At 39.0% G+C, this 16,349-nt stretch overlaps 1 protein-coding gene across 1 annotated transcript; it reads left to right on the top strand.

Moving 5' to 3' along the window:
- Positions 1 to 2,183: 2,183 nt before the first annotated feature.
- LOC136677256 (polymeric immunoglobulin receptor-like) lies at positions 2,184 to 3,068 on the top strand. The gene is made up of 3 exons (XM_066654748.1): positions 2,184 to 2,223; positions 2,317 to 2,607; positions 2,752 to 3,068. The coding sequence occupies exons 1-3, from the start codon at positions 2,184 to 2,186 to the stop codon at positions 3,066 to 3,068; spliced, it is 648 nt and encodes a 215-aa protein (XP_066510845.1).
- Positions 3,069 to 16,349: the final 13,281 nt, after the last annotated feature.

Raw genomic sequence — 16,349 nt, 5'->3', positions numbered from 1 at the left:
GTAATGTGTTGTGGTGAAGCTTACAGTTTCCAAGATGTAACTAAATGCTGCACCATTTGATGCTGAAGAGAACATTCAAATATGATTCCAAACTTAGCTGGTGAAAAATAAATCCACAATGTATCAGAACAGGCTGAACATGGGGATGGAAAGCTGGAGGGACTTCTCACTTGCTGGTATAAGCCTGTGTTTGTCCCTCCTATTTCATGGTCACTGGCCTGTGGTCCCTCCCACATGCTGGTCTCTGGCCTACAGAGATATATAGTTGAGGCCCAAGCAGAGATGCATTCTTGCCATCTAGTGTTTAATGTGAGAAAGGCAAGTGTATATGCAGGAAATGTTCAGAAATTCTGCTTTGAGTTTTGTGGTCTAAGAAATACAGGAATGCAGCCACAATTATACCACTGCCAGGTGAAGTGAGTAACCAGCTTAACCAATCAGCTTATGATAGATTCTGTTGAGGGGTGCAAGTGAACACTCAGGTCCTGAATTTAATGTTGGAAGAAGTGGCCAAGTGTAAGGATCTGAGGAAAAGGACCACACTGTGACAGTCATAAAGTTTTGGTCATCTAAAAACACAGCATGTCTTGTGGTGTTCTCCTAGGGTGCAGTGATCAAAACTGACCAAAATGATTTAAAATTTGTAGGTTATTTTCAATGTTATGAAGAAGATGATGAAGAAGACTCTATGCCGACATGATTGTTTATTACAAACACAAAGAAAAGAACACCATATGAACCAAGCACTGTGGACTGCTTGATGAGAAGGTCTCCAGACAATGTACACACCTCCTTAAACACCCACAACTTGTTTATATGGGTTGTTTTCTTTCTATGTAAGGTATTGGTGCTTATTTACATTATCTCATACTCTGGTACTGAAATGAACAAAAATAAGGAGTTTCCTGTCCTCCCTGCTCTAAGACATAGGTTTTAACATAATATTCCATTCTCATGGAGACAGAAACCATATTTATCAACTCAGAACAGTAAAACATTGCCTATGTACTGCACCTAATAACATGAGTGCATATATGGACAATACAATACACTTCAGATTCAAACTGAAATCTAGTGAACCAGCAACAGGTTCATGGGCTCAGGTCTGGTCCGATCTCACAGAAAAGTGACTGTAGAAAATGCTACTGATTTATTTGATGTTATCCCTCCTGTAGAGATATCAGAAAACAGTTGTGAACTTTGCCATTTACCTACCCCCGGTACATTGCTGTAGATCTTCATGGCAGCCTAAAACAGCAGAGCAAAATTCAGCAGGATGATGAACCCTGTCATGCTGCAAATATTGTTCAGGAATGGTTACAGGAACAGTAAAAGAGGTCAAGAAACAGACTACACATTCCCCAGATCTCAATCCAAACAAGCATCTGTAGGATGTGTTGGTCTAGTTGAACACGGTGTCCCCATCACTGCACTCTGGCTTTGGGATCCACACAAACCACCAACACCATTTTCAGCAGCCACCAAAGTGTTCAAAGAGTTCCATCCAGAGCATCATTCTAAAACTGGCAAGGTCCAAACCTGCTTATCTTCAGTGGATTTGGATATTCTTGGGTTCAGGTTCTTTGGCTGCTAACTTCTTGGTGCCAAACACCAGAGGACACAATCATGTCAGTTCCTCAAGAGGGTTTCAGGATAATTGGTGTGTTTACTCAGACTTAATGTTCATGTTACTTAATTTAGTTATAGGTCAGTGGTCACTTATAATTTATTTTTCTAATTTGTTGAATTATTGTCTTGGTTTACTGGTACCTTATCTGCATCTGAGAAAAGCTTTCAGCCTTCATTGTTTCTGTCCTGGACATGACCTTAACTATCAGTGCCTGTGATAAGCTGGAAAAACAGTAACAAATGCATGTGTTGCTGGGGTTTAAATGCACTGATGAATATGGACCTGTGATTGTGGAGTTGTGTAAAAATAACACAAAAGTGAAATTAACTCCTATCCATTGTGTTACACTTAGCGAGTGGTGAATGAAAATAGGAAAGATGAAGATCACTTTACAGAGAAAGAGGAAAGAGTGTGAAGAGGATAGAGGGACACAGTTAGGGTGAGAAATCCCAAAGAAGAGCAGAATTGACCTCTGAGGAAAACAACTACACAATCTTAAAGACAGTGGACTGGAGTTTGGGTGAACATCAGTGAAGCTGGAGCTCAGTTCAGGATGAAGACCCTCCTCATCTTCACCTTCTCCCTGATCTCAGGTCAGTTTTTCTGCTCCAAACTGAATGCTGCAGATCTGAGAGAATTTACTGGAATTATAGAAGGTGATCTGCTATTTGCAATTTGATTGGCAGGTCCAGTGTGCTGCTTCGACATGACTGGCTACTTAAGTGGAAGTGTCAGGGTCTACTGTTACCATCAGCAGTATGGACAGAATAATAAATATTTCTGTAAGAATGGAACAGATGAGTGTATGAATGTACAAACACAGAACACATGGGTTCATAAAGAGAGACTTTCTATAGTCAAAACTCCTGGAGCTCTTACAGTGGTCTGCAGAAACCTGAGTTTACAGGACTCTGGATCATATCGGTGTGGAGAGACTGGAGGGTGGAGTCATGATGTGGAACTGAAAGTGAAGAGAGGTTAGAAACATCAATATCTCACTAATGATATTCATCATGAAATTCTGTATAAACTGAGATATTTCTGAAAGAATAAAGAGGTCATAAGGTCATTGAGAAACTTTAAATTATTAGATGATGTCATTTATTTTGTATGATTGACAGATCCGTGTTGTTCGGGTCCAAGTGCTGTGACTGGTTTTCTGGGAGAGACTCTCACCATCAACTGTTCATCTCCAGAGGAGTTTAAGGCAGACACTAAAGGGTTTTACAAACAGGATGGTGACAATGTTATTATAGTGATCTCTACCACAGAGTCTCAGAAAAACAGATTCTCCATCTCTGAAGACAGACGCTCTAAAGTTGTCAGTGTGAGAATCAGTGATGTGAGAGAAGAAGATGGAGGAGTTTATTACTGTGGAGTGAGTATTAGAGAGGACCCAGTCAGTTATTACTCCCTCTCCTCAGAGATCCAGCTGTAAATGTGAAATACAGTAGTGTTCCTGTAAAAATACGGTAAATGCCTGGGAACTCTGCTGCCAGTATTTTACTGTAAAATTTACAAGAAATCTTTTACAGTGCAGTCAATCTCACCCTGAAACATACTGCAGTGAGTTATTACTTTTCTAATGCACAGGTGTCCTTGTTCATCCACAAAGGGCCAGTGCAGCTGCAGGTCTTCATTACAACACAGAAGGAGCTCAGCTGATCACCTGCTTAGACACAAAGACCAACTGGAAAGAAGTGTTTTTTGGTTTAATGACAAAAAGGCTGCAGCAACAGGCCCTTTGAAGAGAAATGTAGACCAAAAGAAGTCTTAAAGTAATATTTCTTGCTACTCACTGGTTCAGTCAAGCTGCCTTATTTAAATCTTATATAAGTCTTATTTTTTCCCAACCTCCTCTTAGCCCTTTCTCTTTGCTTTCATTTGAAGTCAAACATGTTTCTGAGGGTCATTATGGCATGTCCGATATTGACATCTTCCTTGTTTTCAGTCACATTTACAGCCCAAAGATTATTGACACCATGACTCTGTGTTTGTTTGTTTCTCAACAATATCTACAGAGAGATCTGTGAGGTCCACCTTCTTGACAACTTCCTTGTAGTTTATGTCTTCTTTTTCTATATATAATGAATACGTGATCTTAACTTGTTTTTGTGGAAAAACCTACTATTCTTTGGATCCAGCACCTATTAATTTGTGTTAAAAATGAACCAGTATTGCAAAATTATGTTCATGAACTGCAGTTGAATCCTATCCACATCAATAAAGGCTATAAGTAGCTATTCTCCAGAAGAATTGTCAGGTCAGATGACTGGAGCAGCATTCTCGGCCTCTCAGCACAGATTTCCTGACCACACCAAGAATACGATACCTACATATACACTTAAATTCGAGATCCCTGACATACACTAACATCATTGTACTCTGGTGTTACATTGGGGACCTGGCATTTTTCCCCACTGGAATGTCACTGAGTAACCCTAAGTTACTCAGATTCGTGGGGTATGATCTGAACACACAAATACTGATACCTTGACGTATCACCTGCTGCACTTGGAGGTTTTTGACATGTCTTTTGTAGCACTGCATGCTATTGACACCAGTTTTAAACTCATGTCTGTTTTGTTTACTTCTCTTCTGTGTAGGAAGTTGTCCCTGATGGTGAACTCTTCTGTGTGTACTGGAAAAACACTGAATGGGTTGTAGACGGCTGTCTCCTTCTCCAGTCCAACAGCAATCACAGTGTGTGCTCCTGTGATCACTTGTCGACCTTCGCTCTCATCATGCAGACAAGACCACACTCAGATGATGAAGTAAGAGCAACTAAATACCTATAAACTGAAAGAGAATTAAGGTCAAACATAGAAAGTAATAATTTGTATAAAGATTTGTATACGTGTTCCAACACAGACTAAAGTACATGCTACCATTGTTTACTTATTATACATAATACTTTATTAATAATCTCAGTTATACAGTCATGGCTGGAAGTGTAGGCACCCCTGAAATATTTCCAGAAAAAGAAGGATTTTTCCCAGAAAATGATTGCAACTGCATGTTTTGTTATACACGTGTTTATTTCCTTTGTGTGTATTGGAATAACAGAAAAAACTATATCCAAAATTGATGTAATTTCATGCAAAACTCCAAAAATGGGCCGGTCAAAATTGTCACCCTCAACAGAAATCAATACTTCCTATAACCATCAACAACCTTCTTAAACCTCAGCTGGAATTTTGGACCACGCTTTTTTGCAAACTGCTCCATATTTGAAGGGTGCCTTCTCCCAACAGCAATTTTAAGAACTCTCCACAGGTATTCAGTGAGGTTTAGACTTGGACTCACAGCTGGCCACTTCAGAATTCTCCAGCACTTTGTTTCCATCCATTTCTAGGTGCTTTTCTGAAATATATTTGGGGCCTTTGTCCTGCTGGAAGACCCATGACCTAGGACACAAACCCAGCGTTCTTACACTGGGCTCTACATTGTGACCCAAAATCCTTTGGTAATTTTCAGATTTCATGAAGCCTTGTACACAGTCAAGTCGTCCAGTGCCAGAGGCAGCAAAACAATCCCAAAACATCTTTGAACTTCAACCATGTAGACCACATTTTGGTTTTGGTAAAGAGTAGAAGGATTTAGGCTTATGTCTCTGTCAGCAGTGGGGTCCTCCTAGAAAAACATTTCAGGAGTGCCAACACTTTTGGCCATGATTGTAACCACTTGCTGCACAATTAAATATAACTTTTACTAGACTGCTTGTTATTTTTTTTGTCACATCTTTAGTCCACATTTTAACCTACTTTCATTTCAAAAAAATAATTTAAATAGTTGTTAGAAGTATGTTGAGTTTGTTATTAGGCAAAGATCTAATAGTGCAGCAGAGCAAAAGGGCAGTGTGACAATGTGACAGACTTAATTAACAGCAGTGTGGTGAGAGCTGTGACACCCCATGTAACCCAAACTGCATTTATTATCCCAGAAGCTCTGCAAATATTCACCCAGTGCTAAAATACTGAAACACTTGTTTATGTTTTTATGGTTCCTCTATGTGGTTTATGGCTATTTGGTGCTTAAATGTTCATGCAAGGGTGGCACGGTGGTGCAGCAGGTAGTGTTCAATTGTGGTTGTGGGTTCAGTTCCCGCTCCTGGTGACTGTCTGTGAGGAGTTGGTGTGTTCTCCCCGTGTCCGTGTGGGTTTCCTCCAGGTGCTCCGGTTTCCTCCCACAGTCCAAAAACACACGTTTGTAGGTGGATTGGCGACTCAAAAGTGTTCGTAGGGGTGAATGAAAGTGTGAGTGTGTGTGTTGCCCTGTGAAGGACTGGCTCCCCCTCCAGAGTTTGTTTCCGCCTTGCGCCCAATGATTCCAGGTAGGCTCTGGACCCACCATGACCCTGAACTGGATAAGCGGATACAGATAATGAATGAATGAATTAATTAATGTATTGTTTCTGCATAGCATGGTGGGGCTGCATGTAGTGTCTCTGTCACAGCTTCAGGGACCTGGAGGTTGTGGGTTCGAGACCCACTCCTGGTGACTGTCTGTGAGGAGTGTGATGTGTTCTCCCTGTTTCTGCATCGGTTTCCTCCAGGTGCTCGGGTTACATCCCAAGGTCCAAAAACACACGTTGGTAGGTGAATTGGTGACTCAAAAGGTTTCCAAGTGTGTGAGTGTGTGCCGCCATGCAATGGACTGGCATCCCCTCCAGGGTGTGTTCCCAGCTAGCTCTCAGTGATTCCGAGTAGGCTCCAGACCCACTGCGAACCTAAAGTGGATAAGAGTTACAGAAAATGAATGAATGGTTTCTCAGTGAGTTTCTATGGAGTGTCTGTACTGCACCTCTACATTTTAATCTCTCTCTCTCTCTCTCTCTCTCTCTCTCTCTCTCTCTCTCTCTCTCTCTCTCTCTCTCTCCAGGTGTTGTGTGCAGTGCTGGCAGGTGTTCTACACTTCCTCTTCCTCTCTGCTTTTGTGTGGATGTTCATTGAAGCTGTGCTGCTCTTCCTTCTTGTGAAGAACCTCACTAAGTTAAGATCAAGGAAGGAGGGGTTTAACTGGAAATACCTGGTTCTGATTGGATACATTATTCCTCTGATTGTGGTGGGTGTGTCTGCTGGACTGGTTCCTAAAGGATACGGCAGTGAAAAGTGAGTGATTTACAGATTTTCCGTCTGAAATTACATGGACAAATTCAAATGAGTATTACTTTCTAACTGAATAAATGAAATTGGTTTTTCTTTTTGTAAAATAACCTTTTAAAGTAGAACAATATGTGGATTTTGACTATAAGAATGTTAACATATGCTTCCAATAATTTACTACTGAATGACAAAAAAATTTAGAAGTTATTTTTACACTTTCTATGACTGTAGAGACATCATCAGGGATCCAGTTAGTGGCTCAAATGTAGATTTATATGGAAACATTTACCAGAAATAGTTTTGAGTGTTTTGACTTTAATTATTTGATATGTATTCAATTCTAAATAGAGAATCACATGTGATGTTTCAAAGTGTTATTTTGGGCATCTCCAAGTGTTGTTTGGTAAAAAAATACTGTATGTTTTATGAATTGTTACAAATACACATTGCATGGCATATGTTTGGGCCATGAAAAGCCATATTAGGCAATATTAGGTTCTAGCAATAATAGACTTACTAGGTATGTTGTGTCAAACAATTCTCCATTACCTTGAATAAGGCGTTAAATTTAAGCTTAGGGTCCCCTCTTTTGGCTGTTGAAAGGTATTGCATGATAAGTTGCAATTCACCATATTTACATGTGAGTAAACATAAGGTCTCCATAAAAATAAGGTTTTTCTTATAACATTCATATTTCTTGGGCACGTGGTTTGCTTGAGGCAAATTCCTCATTCCTTAATATTTACATAAATTACACAATTCTAATGGAAAGAGGATAGTTTCAGTTTCATATGGCACCTTCATCTTGTGTTATATCTTATACAATATGAAAGTTATGAAGCAGAGAATGTGAAAATTACATGTGAAATTAACTATGAAAACAGCAGCAGTTTACCAGAGCAGTTGTGTGGGGAGGACATCAACAACATCACTGGCACAAAACACATATCAGCTTTGTGAATTTGACTGTGAATGTGTTTTTTGTCTTTTCATTGTAGGTGCTGGCTTAAGACAGATGCAGGCTTTGTGTGGAGTTTTCTGGGGCCGGTTTGTTTCATTCTCGCTGTAAGTAAAACATATCTAAACGTTCTGAGATTTTCCTTTGGGTTTTTAGAGCAGGAGCCTGTAATGAAGCAGGCTTGGAAGGAGAACATGTGCAAGCTGTTTTTGCAAAGTCCACACAAACACCAAACAAATCAAAACTGACTTGTGAAGCAAGAACACAGATCACAGAGGCAAGCATATAAAAATGAAAAGTAGAGGTGTATAAAATAACAAACACAGACAGGGAGCACCTGGAGATGGTTACTGGGTGTGGCTAGAGGAGGATGAGGGACAGGACAAAATGGAGGAGAATGTGAGACGTCAAGTAACAAAACACTAAATAAATCAGGATCAGAGAGGAATACCGAGGCAGGATGTTGTGGGGTTCTCAAACAGGATGGTTGTGAGGGTGATTCTATCTTTTAATCAGTATGGACCACAGTGATTTTTCTGGAGCTATTTCAGCTATTTCTCAGAAGCAACTTCTCTGTGGGGATGATTTTATAAAGACTGAAACTGCTGATTCTACTTGTTTTCCTGATTGTGCTGCTTTGAGTTTATTGCTCTTTCTTCTGTTGGTTGCTGTTCTGCTTTTTCCCTCTCCAAGTGAAAAAAAAAAAAACTAAAAAACTAAAATACACTGTACTAGATAAATATGAGCTGCAAAAAAGTGATAGGCGGGAACCAATGAGAAAAAAAGGGTGTTCTGTAGTTTGGCATCACTCAACTTTTCATCAGATATGATACAGTATTTCATAAGAATATATTACAAGAAAAAAAAAGAACTAAGTTCCATCATATTTCTCAGAAAAGTATCAATTCCCACAGCAAATGTACTTTCACTGCCCTGTCCACAACAACTTTATCATCCTTGAGCACTATATTCTGTCCATGTCTATGTTCAGTTCCTTCCACAGAAAGCCCACATGAGCCTAAGGAATAATGTGATAAATGTCAGCAGGTTGTCAAACCCCTACCTGGGAGTTTGCGGATCAATTTTATAACTTTAGAACTGTACATAACATAATAACATAATTAATACCTGTCAGTAACAGTGTGAATGTTATGATAGTTATTATAACAGAATAGGTTTGTTTTTAATGTGTGTAGTATACTGAAGTTATGAAAACACACCACAAACGTAATGTTTTAGTAAACTGGAGCACATTTTAAAACCTGTAAAAATATATATATATATATTCCATGGTGCCAGTTACAGCAGACTCACCTGGTCAGCTCTAGGAGGCTTCAGATAGTTTACCAGTTGCTTTTATGTTCTCCTTTACACTTTAAATTCTGCTTCTAACACTGAGCATTTATTAAAATACTGTGCAAACACCATGAATGAAAAAGGACAAAGAGAAAAGGTACAAGTTTAATTTTAGCATCATTTAAGATGGAACAGGAAATGTGAATAAGGAAAATAAGAAACTAACTTCAGCCACACACAGCAGTGGGAGAGAGCAGGCTTTTATCTGGTGAAGACAGCTAGAGAATCTATATAGAAATCAGGCTTTTCCGGTCTGCTCTCCCAGTCTATAAGCACTTCACACATAAGCGGGCGAGGAGGCAGCCAGTTTGGGAGCAGAGCCCATGGAGTTACGCACTGAGGAGTTGAAACCCACATTCTGTCCTTAAGGAGGTTTCAGCTGTACTTTTTTGCCGCTGTAGTTTCAGCTGTAGGTTTTTTGCTGGAAGAATTGGACTGTCACTTTCTCTGAAGTTTTCACATTGCAATCCGCCATCATGCATGCACAAAGGTTTGTTGGCAATCACCATCTTGTTGGAGTGAGCAAGAAAAATATGGGGAAGGCCAAATTTTCCAAAGGTTTGGATTAATGTGCACACAGGGCTTAGCATAAAACACAGTGTGTGAGGATTCTTCCTCTGCTCATGACCGATTTTACTATATCTTTATCAGTCAGGAACATTGTATCTTTATATCTTAGTATGAAATTGATGCTGTAAAATGCACAGGTTCAAGAGGTCAAGTTTAATCCATGTGCCAGACTTCAGTCCTGGCAGATCACAGATATGTAGACCTGTCACGGTTAGATCGAGGACAAAGATGCAGATGTAAACGCAAGGGAATCTTTAATTAAACAGAACCAAGGCAAAAACAACAGAAAAGACATGAGCTTCACTAAACAAAACAGAATTAAAAAAAAAAACAACAACAACTATGAACTGGTGGTAATGTGAGAGACACAGAAACACACCACACAAGAACAGACAATGGAGCACTGAAACAAAGTGGCTATATTTACACACAGAGCACAAACTAGGAACTAAGAATGTTAACACTTGCTTCCAATAATTTACTACTGAATGACAAAAAAATGTAGAAGTTATTTTTACACTTTCTATGACTGTAGAGACATCATCAGGGATCCAGTTAGTGGCTCAAATGTAGATTTATATGGAAACATTTACCAGAAATAGTTTTGAGTGTTTTGACTTTAATTATTTGATATGTATTCAAGTCTAAATAGAGAATCACATGTGATGTTTCAAAGTGTTATTTTGGGCATCTCCAAGTGTTGTTTGGTAAAAAAATACTGTATGTTTTATGAATTGTTACAAATACACATTGCATGGCTTATGTTTGGGCTATGAAAAGCCATATTAGGCAATATTAGGTTCTAGCAATAATAGACTTACTAGGTATGTTGTGTCAAACAATTCTCCATTACCTTGAATAAGGCGTTAAATTAAAGCTTAGGGTCCCCTCTTTTGGCTGTTGAAAGGTATTGCATGATAAGTTGCAATTCACCATATTTACATGTGAGTAAACATAAGGTCTCCATAAAAATAAGGTTTTTCTTATAACATTCATATTTCTTGGGCACGTGGTTTGCTTGAGGCAAATTCCTCATTCCTTAATATTTACATAAATTACACAATTCTAATGGAAAGAGGACAGTTTCAGTTTCATATGGCACCTTCATCTTGTGTTACATCTTATACAATATGAAAGTTATGAAGCAGAGAATGTGAAAATTACATGTGAAATTAACTATGAAAACAGCAGCAGTTTACCAGAGCAGTTGCGTGGGGAGGACATCAACAACATCACTGGCACAAAACACATATCAGCTTTGTGAATTTGACTGTGAATGTGTTTTTTGTCTTTTCATTGTAGGTGCTGGCTTAAGACAGATGCAGGCTTTGTGTGGAGTTTTCTGGGGCCGGTTTGTTTCATTCTCGCTGTAAGTAAAACATATCTAAACGTTCTGAGATTTTCCTTTGGGTTTTGAGAGCAGGAGCCTGTAATGAAGCAGGCTTGGAAGGAGAACATGTGCAAGCTGTTTTTGCAAAGTCCACAAAAACACCAAACAAATCAAAACTGACTTGTGAAGCAAGAACACAGATCACAGAGGCAAGCATAGAAAAATGAAAAGTAGAGGTGTATAAAATAACAAACACAGACAGGGAGCACCTGGAGATGGTTACTGGGTGTGGCTAGAGGAGGATGAGGGACAGGACAAAATGGAGGAGAATGTGAGACGTCAAGTAACAAAACACTAAAAAAATCAGGATCAGAGAGGAACACCGAGGCAGGATGTTGTGGGGTTCTCAAACAGGATGGTTGTGAGGGTGATTCTATCTTTTAATCAGTATGGACCACAGTGATTTTTCTGGAGCTATTTCAGCTATTTCTCAGAAGCAACTTCTCTGTGGGGATGATTTTATAAAGACTGAAACTGCTGATTCTGTTTGTTTTCCTGATTGTGCTGCTTTGAGTTTATTGCTCTTTCTTCTGTTGGTTGCTGTTCTGCTTTTTCCCTCTCCAAGTGAAAAAAACTAAAAAACTAAAATACACTGTACTAGATAAATATGAGCTGCAAAAAAGTGATAGGCGGGAACCAATGAGAAAAAAAGGGTGTTCTGTAGTTTGGCATCACTCAACTTTTCATCAGATATGATACAGTATTTCATAAGAATATATTACAAGAAAAAAAAAGAACTAAGTTCCATCATATTTCTCAGAAAAGTATCAATTCCCACAGCAAATGCACTTTCACTGCCCTGTCCACAACAACTTTATCATCCTTGAGCACTATATTCTGTCCATGTCTATGTTCAGTTCCTTCCACAGAAAGCCCACATGAGCCTATGGAATAATGTGATAAATGTCAGCAGGTTGTCAAACCCCTACCTGGGAGTTTGCGGATCAATTTTATAACTTTAGAACTGTACATAACATAATAACATAATTAATACCTGTCAGTAACAGTGTGAATGTTATGATAGTTATTATAACAGAATAGGTTTGTTTTTAATGTGTGTAGTATACTGAAGTTATGAAAACACACCACAAACGTAATGTTTTAGTAAACTGGAGCACATTTTAAAACCTGTAAAAATATATATATATATATTCCATGGTGCCAGTTACAGCAGACTCACCTGGTCAGCTCTAGGAGGCTTCAGATAGTTTACCAGTTGCTTTTATGTTCTCCTTTACACTTTAAATTCTGCTTCTAACACTGAGCATTTATTAAAATACTGTGCAAACACCATGAATGAAAAAGGACAAAGAGAAAAGGTACAAGTTTAATTTTAGCATCATTTAAGATGGAACAGGAAATGTGAATAAGGAAAATAAGAAACTAACTTCAGCCACACACAGCAGTGGGAGAGAGCAGGCTTTTATCTGGTGAAGACAGCTAGAGAATCTATATAGAAATCAGGCTTTTCCGGTCTGCTCTCCCAGTCTATAAGCACTTCACACATAAGCGGGCGAGGAGGCAGCCAGTTTGGGAGCAGAGCCCATGGAGTTACGCACTGAGGAGTTGAAACCCACATTCTGTCCTTAAGGAGGTTTCAGCTGTACTTTTTTGCCGCTGTAGTTTCAGCTGTAGGTTTTTTGCTGGAAGAATTGGACTGTCACTTTCTCTGAAGTTTTCACATTGCAATCCGCCATCATGCATGCACAAAGATTTGTTGGCAATCACCATCTTGTTGGAGTGAGCAAGAAAAATATGGGGAAGGCCAAATTTTCCAAAGGTTTGGATTAATGTGCACACAGGGCTTAGCATAAAACACAGTGTGTGAGGATTCTTCCTCTGCTCATGACCGATTTTACTATATCTTTATCAGTCAGGAACATTGTATCTTTATATCATAGTATGAAATTGATGCTGTAAAATGCACAGGTTCAAGAGTTCAAGTTTAATCCATGTGCCAGACTTCAGTCCTGGCAGATCACAGATATGTAGACCTGTCACGGTTAGATCGAGGACAAAGATGCAGATGTAAACGCAAGGGAATCTTTAATTAAACAGAACCAAGGCAAAAACAACAGAAAAGACATGAGCTTCACTAAACAAAACAAAATAAAAAAATAAAAAAACAACAACAACAACAACAACAACTATGAACTGGTGGTAATGTGAGAGACACAGAAACACACCACACAAGGACAGACAGTGGAGCACTGAAACAAAGAGGCTATATTTACACACAGAGCACAGACTAGGAACTAAGAATGTTAACACGTGCTTCCAATAATTTACTACTGAATGACAAAAAAATTTAGAAGTTATTTTTACACTTTCTATGACTGTAGAGACATCATCAGGGATCCAGTTAGTGGCTCAAATGTAGATTTATATGTAAACATTTACCAGAAATAGTTTTGAGTGTTTTGACTTTAATTATTTGATATGTATTCAAGTCTAAATAGAGAATCACATGTGATGTTTCAAAGTGTTATTTTGGGCATCTCCAAGTGTTGTTTGGGTTTTGAGAGCAGGAGCCTGTAATGAAGCAGGCTTGGAAGGAGAACATGTGCAAGCTGTTTTTGCAACGTCCACACAAACACCAAACAAATCAAAACTGACTTGTGAAGCAAGAACACAGATCACAGAGGCAAGCATATAAAAATGAAAAGTAGAGGTGTATAAAATAACAAACACAGACAGGGAGCACCTGGAGACGGTTACTGGGTGTGGCTAGAGGAGGATGAGGGACAGGACAAAATGGTGGAGAATGTGAGACGTCAAGTAACAAAACACTAAAAAAATCAGGATCAGAGAGGAACACCGAGGCAGGATGTTGTGGGGTTCTCAAACAGGATGGTTGTGAGGGTGATTCTATCTTTTAATCAGTATGGACCACAGTGATTTTTCTGGAGCTATTTCAGCTATTTCTCAGAAGCAACTTCTCTGTGGGGATGATTTTATAAAGACTGAAACTGCTGATTCTGTTTGTTTTCCTGATTGTGCTGCTTTGAGTTTATTGCTCTTTCTTCTGTTGGTTGCTGTTCTGCTTTTTCCCTCTCCAAGTGAAAAAAAAACTAAAAAACTAAAATACACTGTACTAGATAAATATGAGCTGCAAAAAAAGTGATAGGACGAAACCAATGAGAAAAAAAGGGTGTTCTGTAGTTTGGCATCACTCAACTTTTCATCAGATATGATACAGTATTTCATAAGAATATATTACAAGAAAAAAAAGAACTAAGTTCAATCATATTTCTCAGAAAAGTATCAATTCCCACAGCAAATGCACTTTCACTGCCCTGTCCACAACAACTTTATCATCCTTGAGCACTATATTCTGTCCATGTCTATGTTCAGTTCCTTCCACAGAAAGCCCACATGAGCCTAGGGAATAATGTGATAAATGTCAGCAGGTTGTCAAACCCCTACCTGGGAGTTTGCGGATCAATTTTATAACTTTAGAACTGTACATAACATAATAACAGAGTTAATACCTGTCAGTAACAGTGTGAATGTTATTATAGTTATTATAACAGAATAGGTTTGTTTTTAATGTGTTTAGTATACTGAAGTTATGAAAACACACCACAAATGTAATGTTTTAGTAAACTGGAGCACATTTTAAAACCTGTAAAAAAAAAAAAAAAAAAAAAAAATATGTATATATATATATATATATAGTCCATCAGATACGCAAAGCACTTCCGCTACTGTGCACTCTGTCATGAAGCTCCAAGGTAATAGGAATTGTAAGTGTCAGTTGTAACTATCCAAGTAAATGGTGGAACAAATGTCTCAAAGTACCAAAAGACTGATATTTAGAACAAAAAAAATTCTTTTTTTTTTCCTTGTCAGGCCAACACTCTTCTCTTCCTGAGCATCTTGATCATCATGACCTCAACTCTGAAAAAAGTGGCGAGTGAAAATCTGAAAACCAAACGCACTGAGCGTGACCAGCGACTCTGTAAAAGTGTGGTCCTGAAAACCATGCTCCAGTTCATCATCCTCGGCTGCTCCTGGGTCCTGGGTCTCTTCACGGAGGGCAGTAAGGTGTTGGAGATGATCTTCCTGCTCCTCAACTCCCAGCAGGGAACATTCATCTTCCTCATCCACTGTGTCTTCAACCAAGAGGTCAGTCTTTACCTGAATTAAGTTTCTGACATTGTCCATTTTTTTGTTTCTTATTCACACTTTTACTCTTTACTCCTCTCTCTTTTCTTCCAGGTGAGGCTGTTGTATGTGAGGTGGCGGCGTGGTCTCTATGTGACACGTGCTCTGAAAAGTGAAGATGATCCTTATACCACAACATCAAAGGCCTAGGTTAAAGAGCTATTGAGCATCTTCAGGTTTAATCATTTATTGAGGTGAATTGTTTATTAAAGACATTTACATGTCTTATTGTAAGTTTAAATTCATGATGTTTTCATATTTGACGCCCTGTTCCTGGTCCCTTGCTATTAATTTTATCTATATGCTGCCCCTTTGTCACAGTGGCACAGCAGGTAGTGTGTCGCAGTCTCACAGCTCCAGGGTCCTGGAGGTTGTTGGTTGAAGGCCTGCTCTGGGTGACTCTCTTTGAGGTGTTTGGTGTGTTGGAGACTCAAAAGTGTCCGTAGGTGTGAATAAATGTGTAAGTGTGTGTCGCCCTGTGAAGGACTGGCACCCCCTCCAGGGTATGTTCCCACCTTGTGCCAGGTGATTCTGGGTAGGCTCAGGACACACCGCCGCCCTGAACTGGATAAGGGTTACAGACAGTGAATGAATAAATAAAGCCTGCCCCTTCAAAACAAAACTTTAATCTATTTCCACTCCATGTAAGGAATGTGTTTATTTCTCTGAAACTGTAAAGTGTCTTTTGTTTTGTTTTTTAACAGCACTATGTATGTTTAAATTATCAATATTATTATCATTATCATCATGTTTTAGTTCATCAGTTATATCATTTATGATTTTGTTTTATTTTTTATCATTATATTTAATTTTAGCATCATTTAAGATGGAACAGGAAATGTGAAAAAGGAAAATAAGAAACTAACTTCAGCCACACACAGCAGTGGGAGAGAGCAGGCTTTTATCTGGTGAAGACAGCTAGAGAATCTATATAGAAATCAGGCTTTTCCAGTCTGCTCTCCCAGTCTATAAGCACTTCACACATAAGCGGGCGAGGAGGCAGCCAGTTTGGGAGCAGAGCCCATGGAGTTACGCACTGAGGAGTTGAAACCCACATTCTGTCCTTAAGGAGGATTTCAGCTGTACTTTTTTGCCGCTGTAGTTTCAGCTGTAGGTTTTTTGCAGGAAGAATTGGACTGTCACTTTCTCTGAAGTTTTCACATTGCAATCCGC

This window comes from Hoplias malabaricus, chromosome 2 (genome assembly GCF_029633855.1).
Source record: "Hoplias malabaricus isolate fHopMal1 chromosome 2, fHopMal1.hap1, whole genome shotgun sequence".
NCBI lineage: Eukaryota > Metazoa > Chordata > Actinopteri > Characiformes > Erythrinidae > Hoplias > Hoplias malabaricus.
This window is presented reverse-complemented; position numbering and strand designations above follow the sequence as displayed.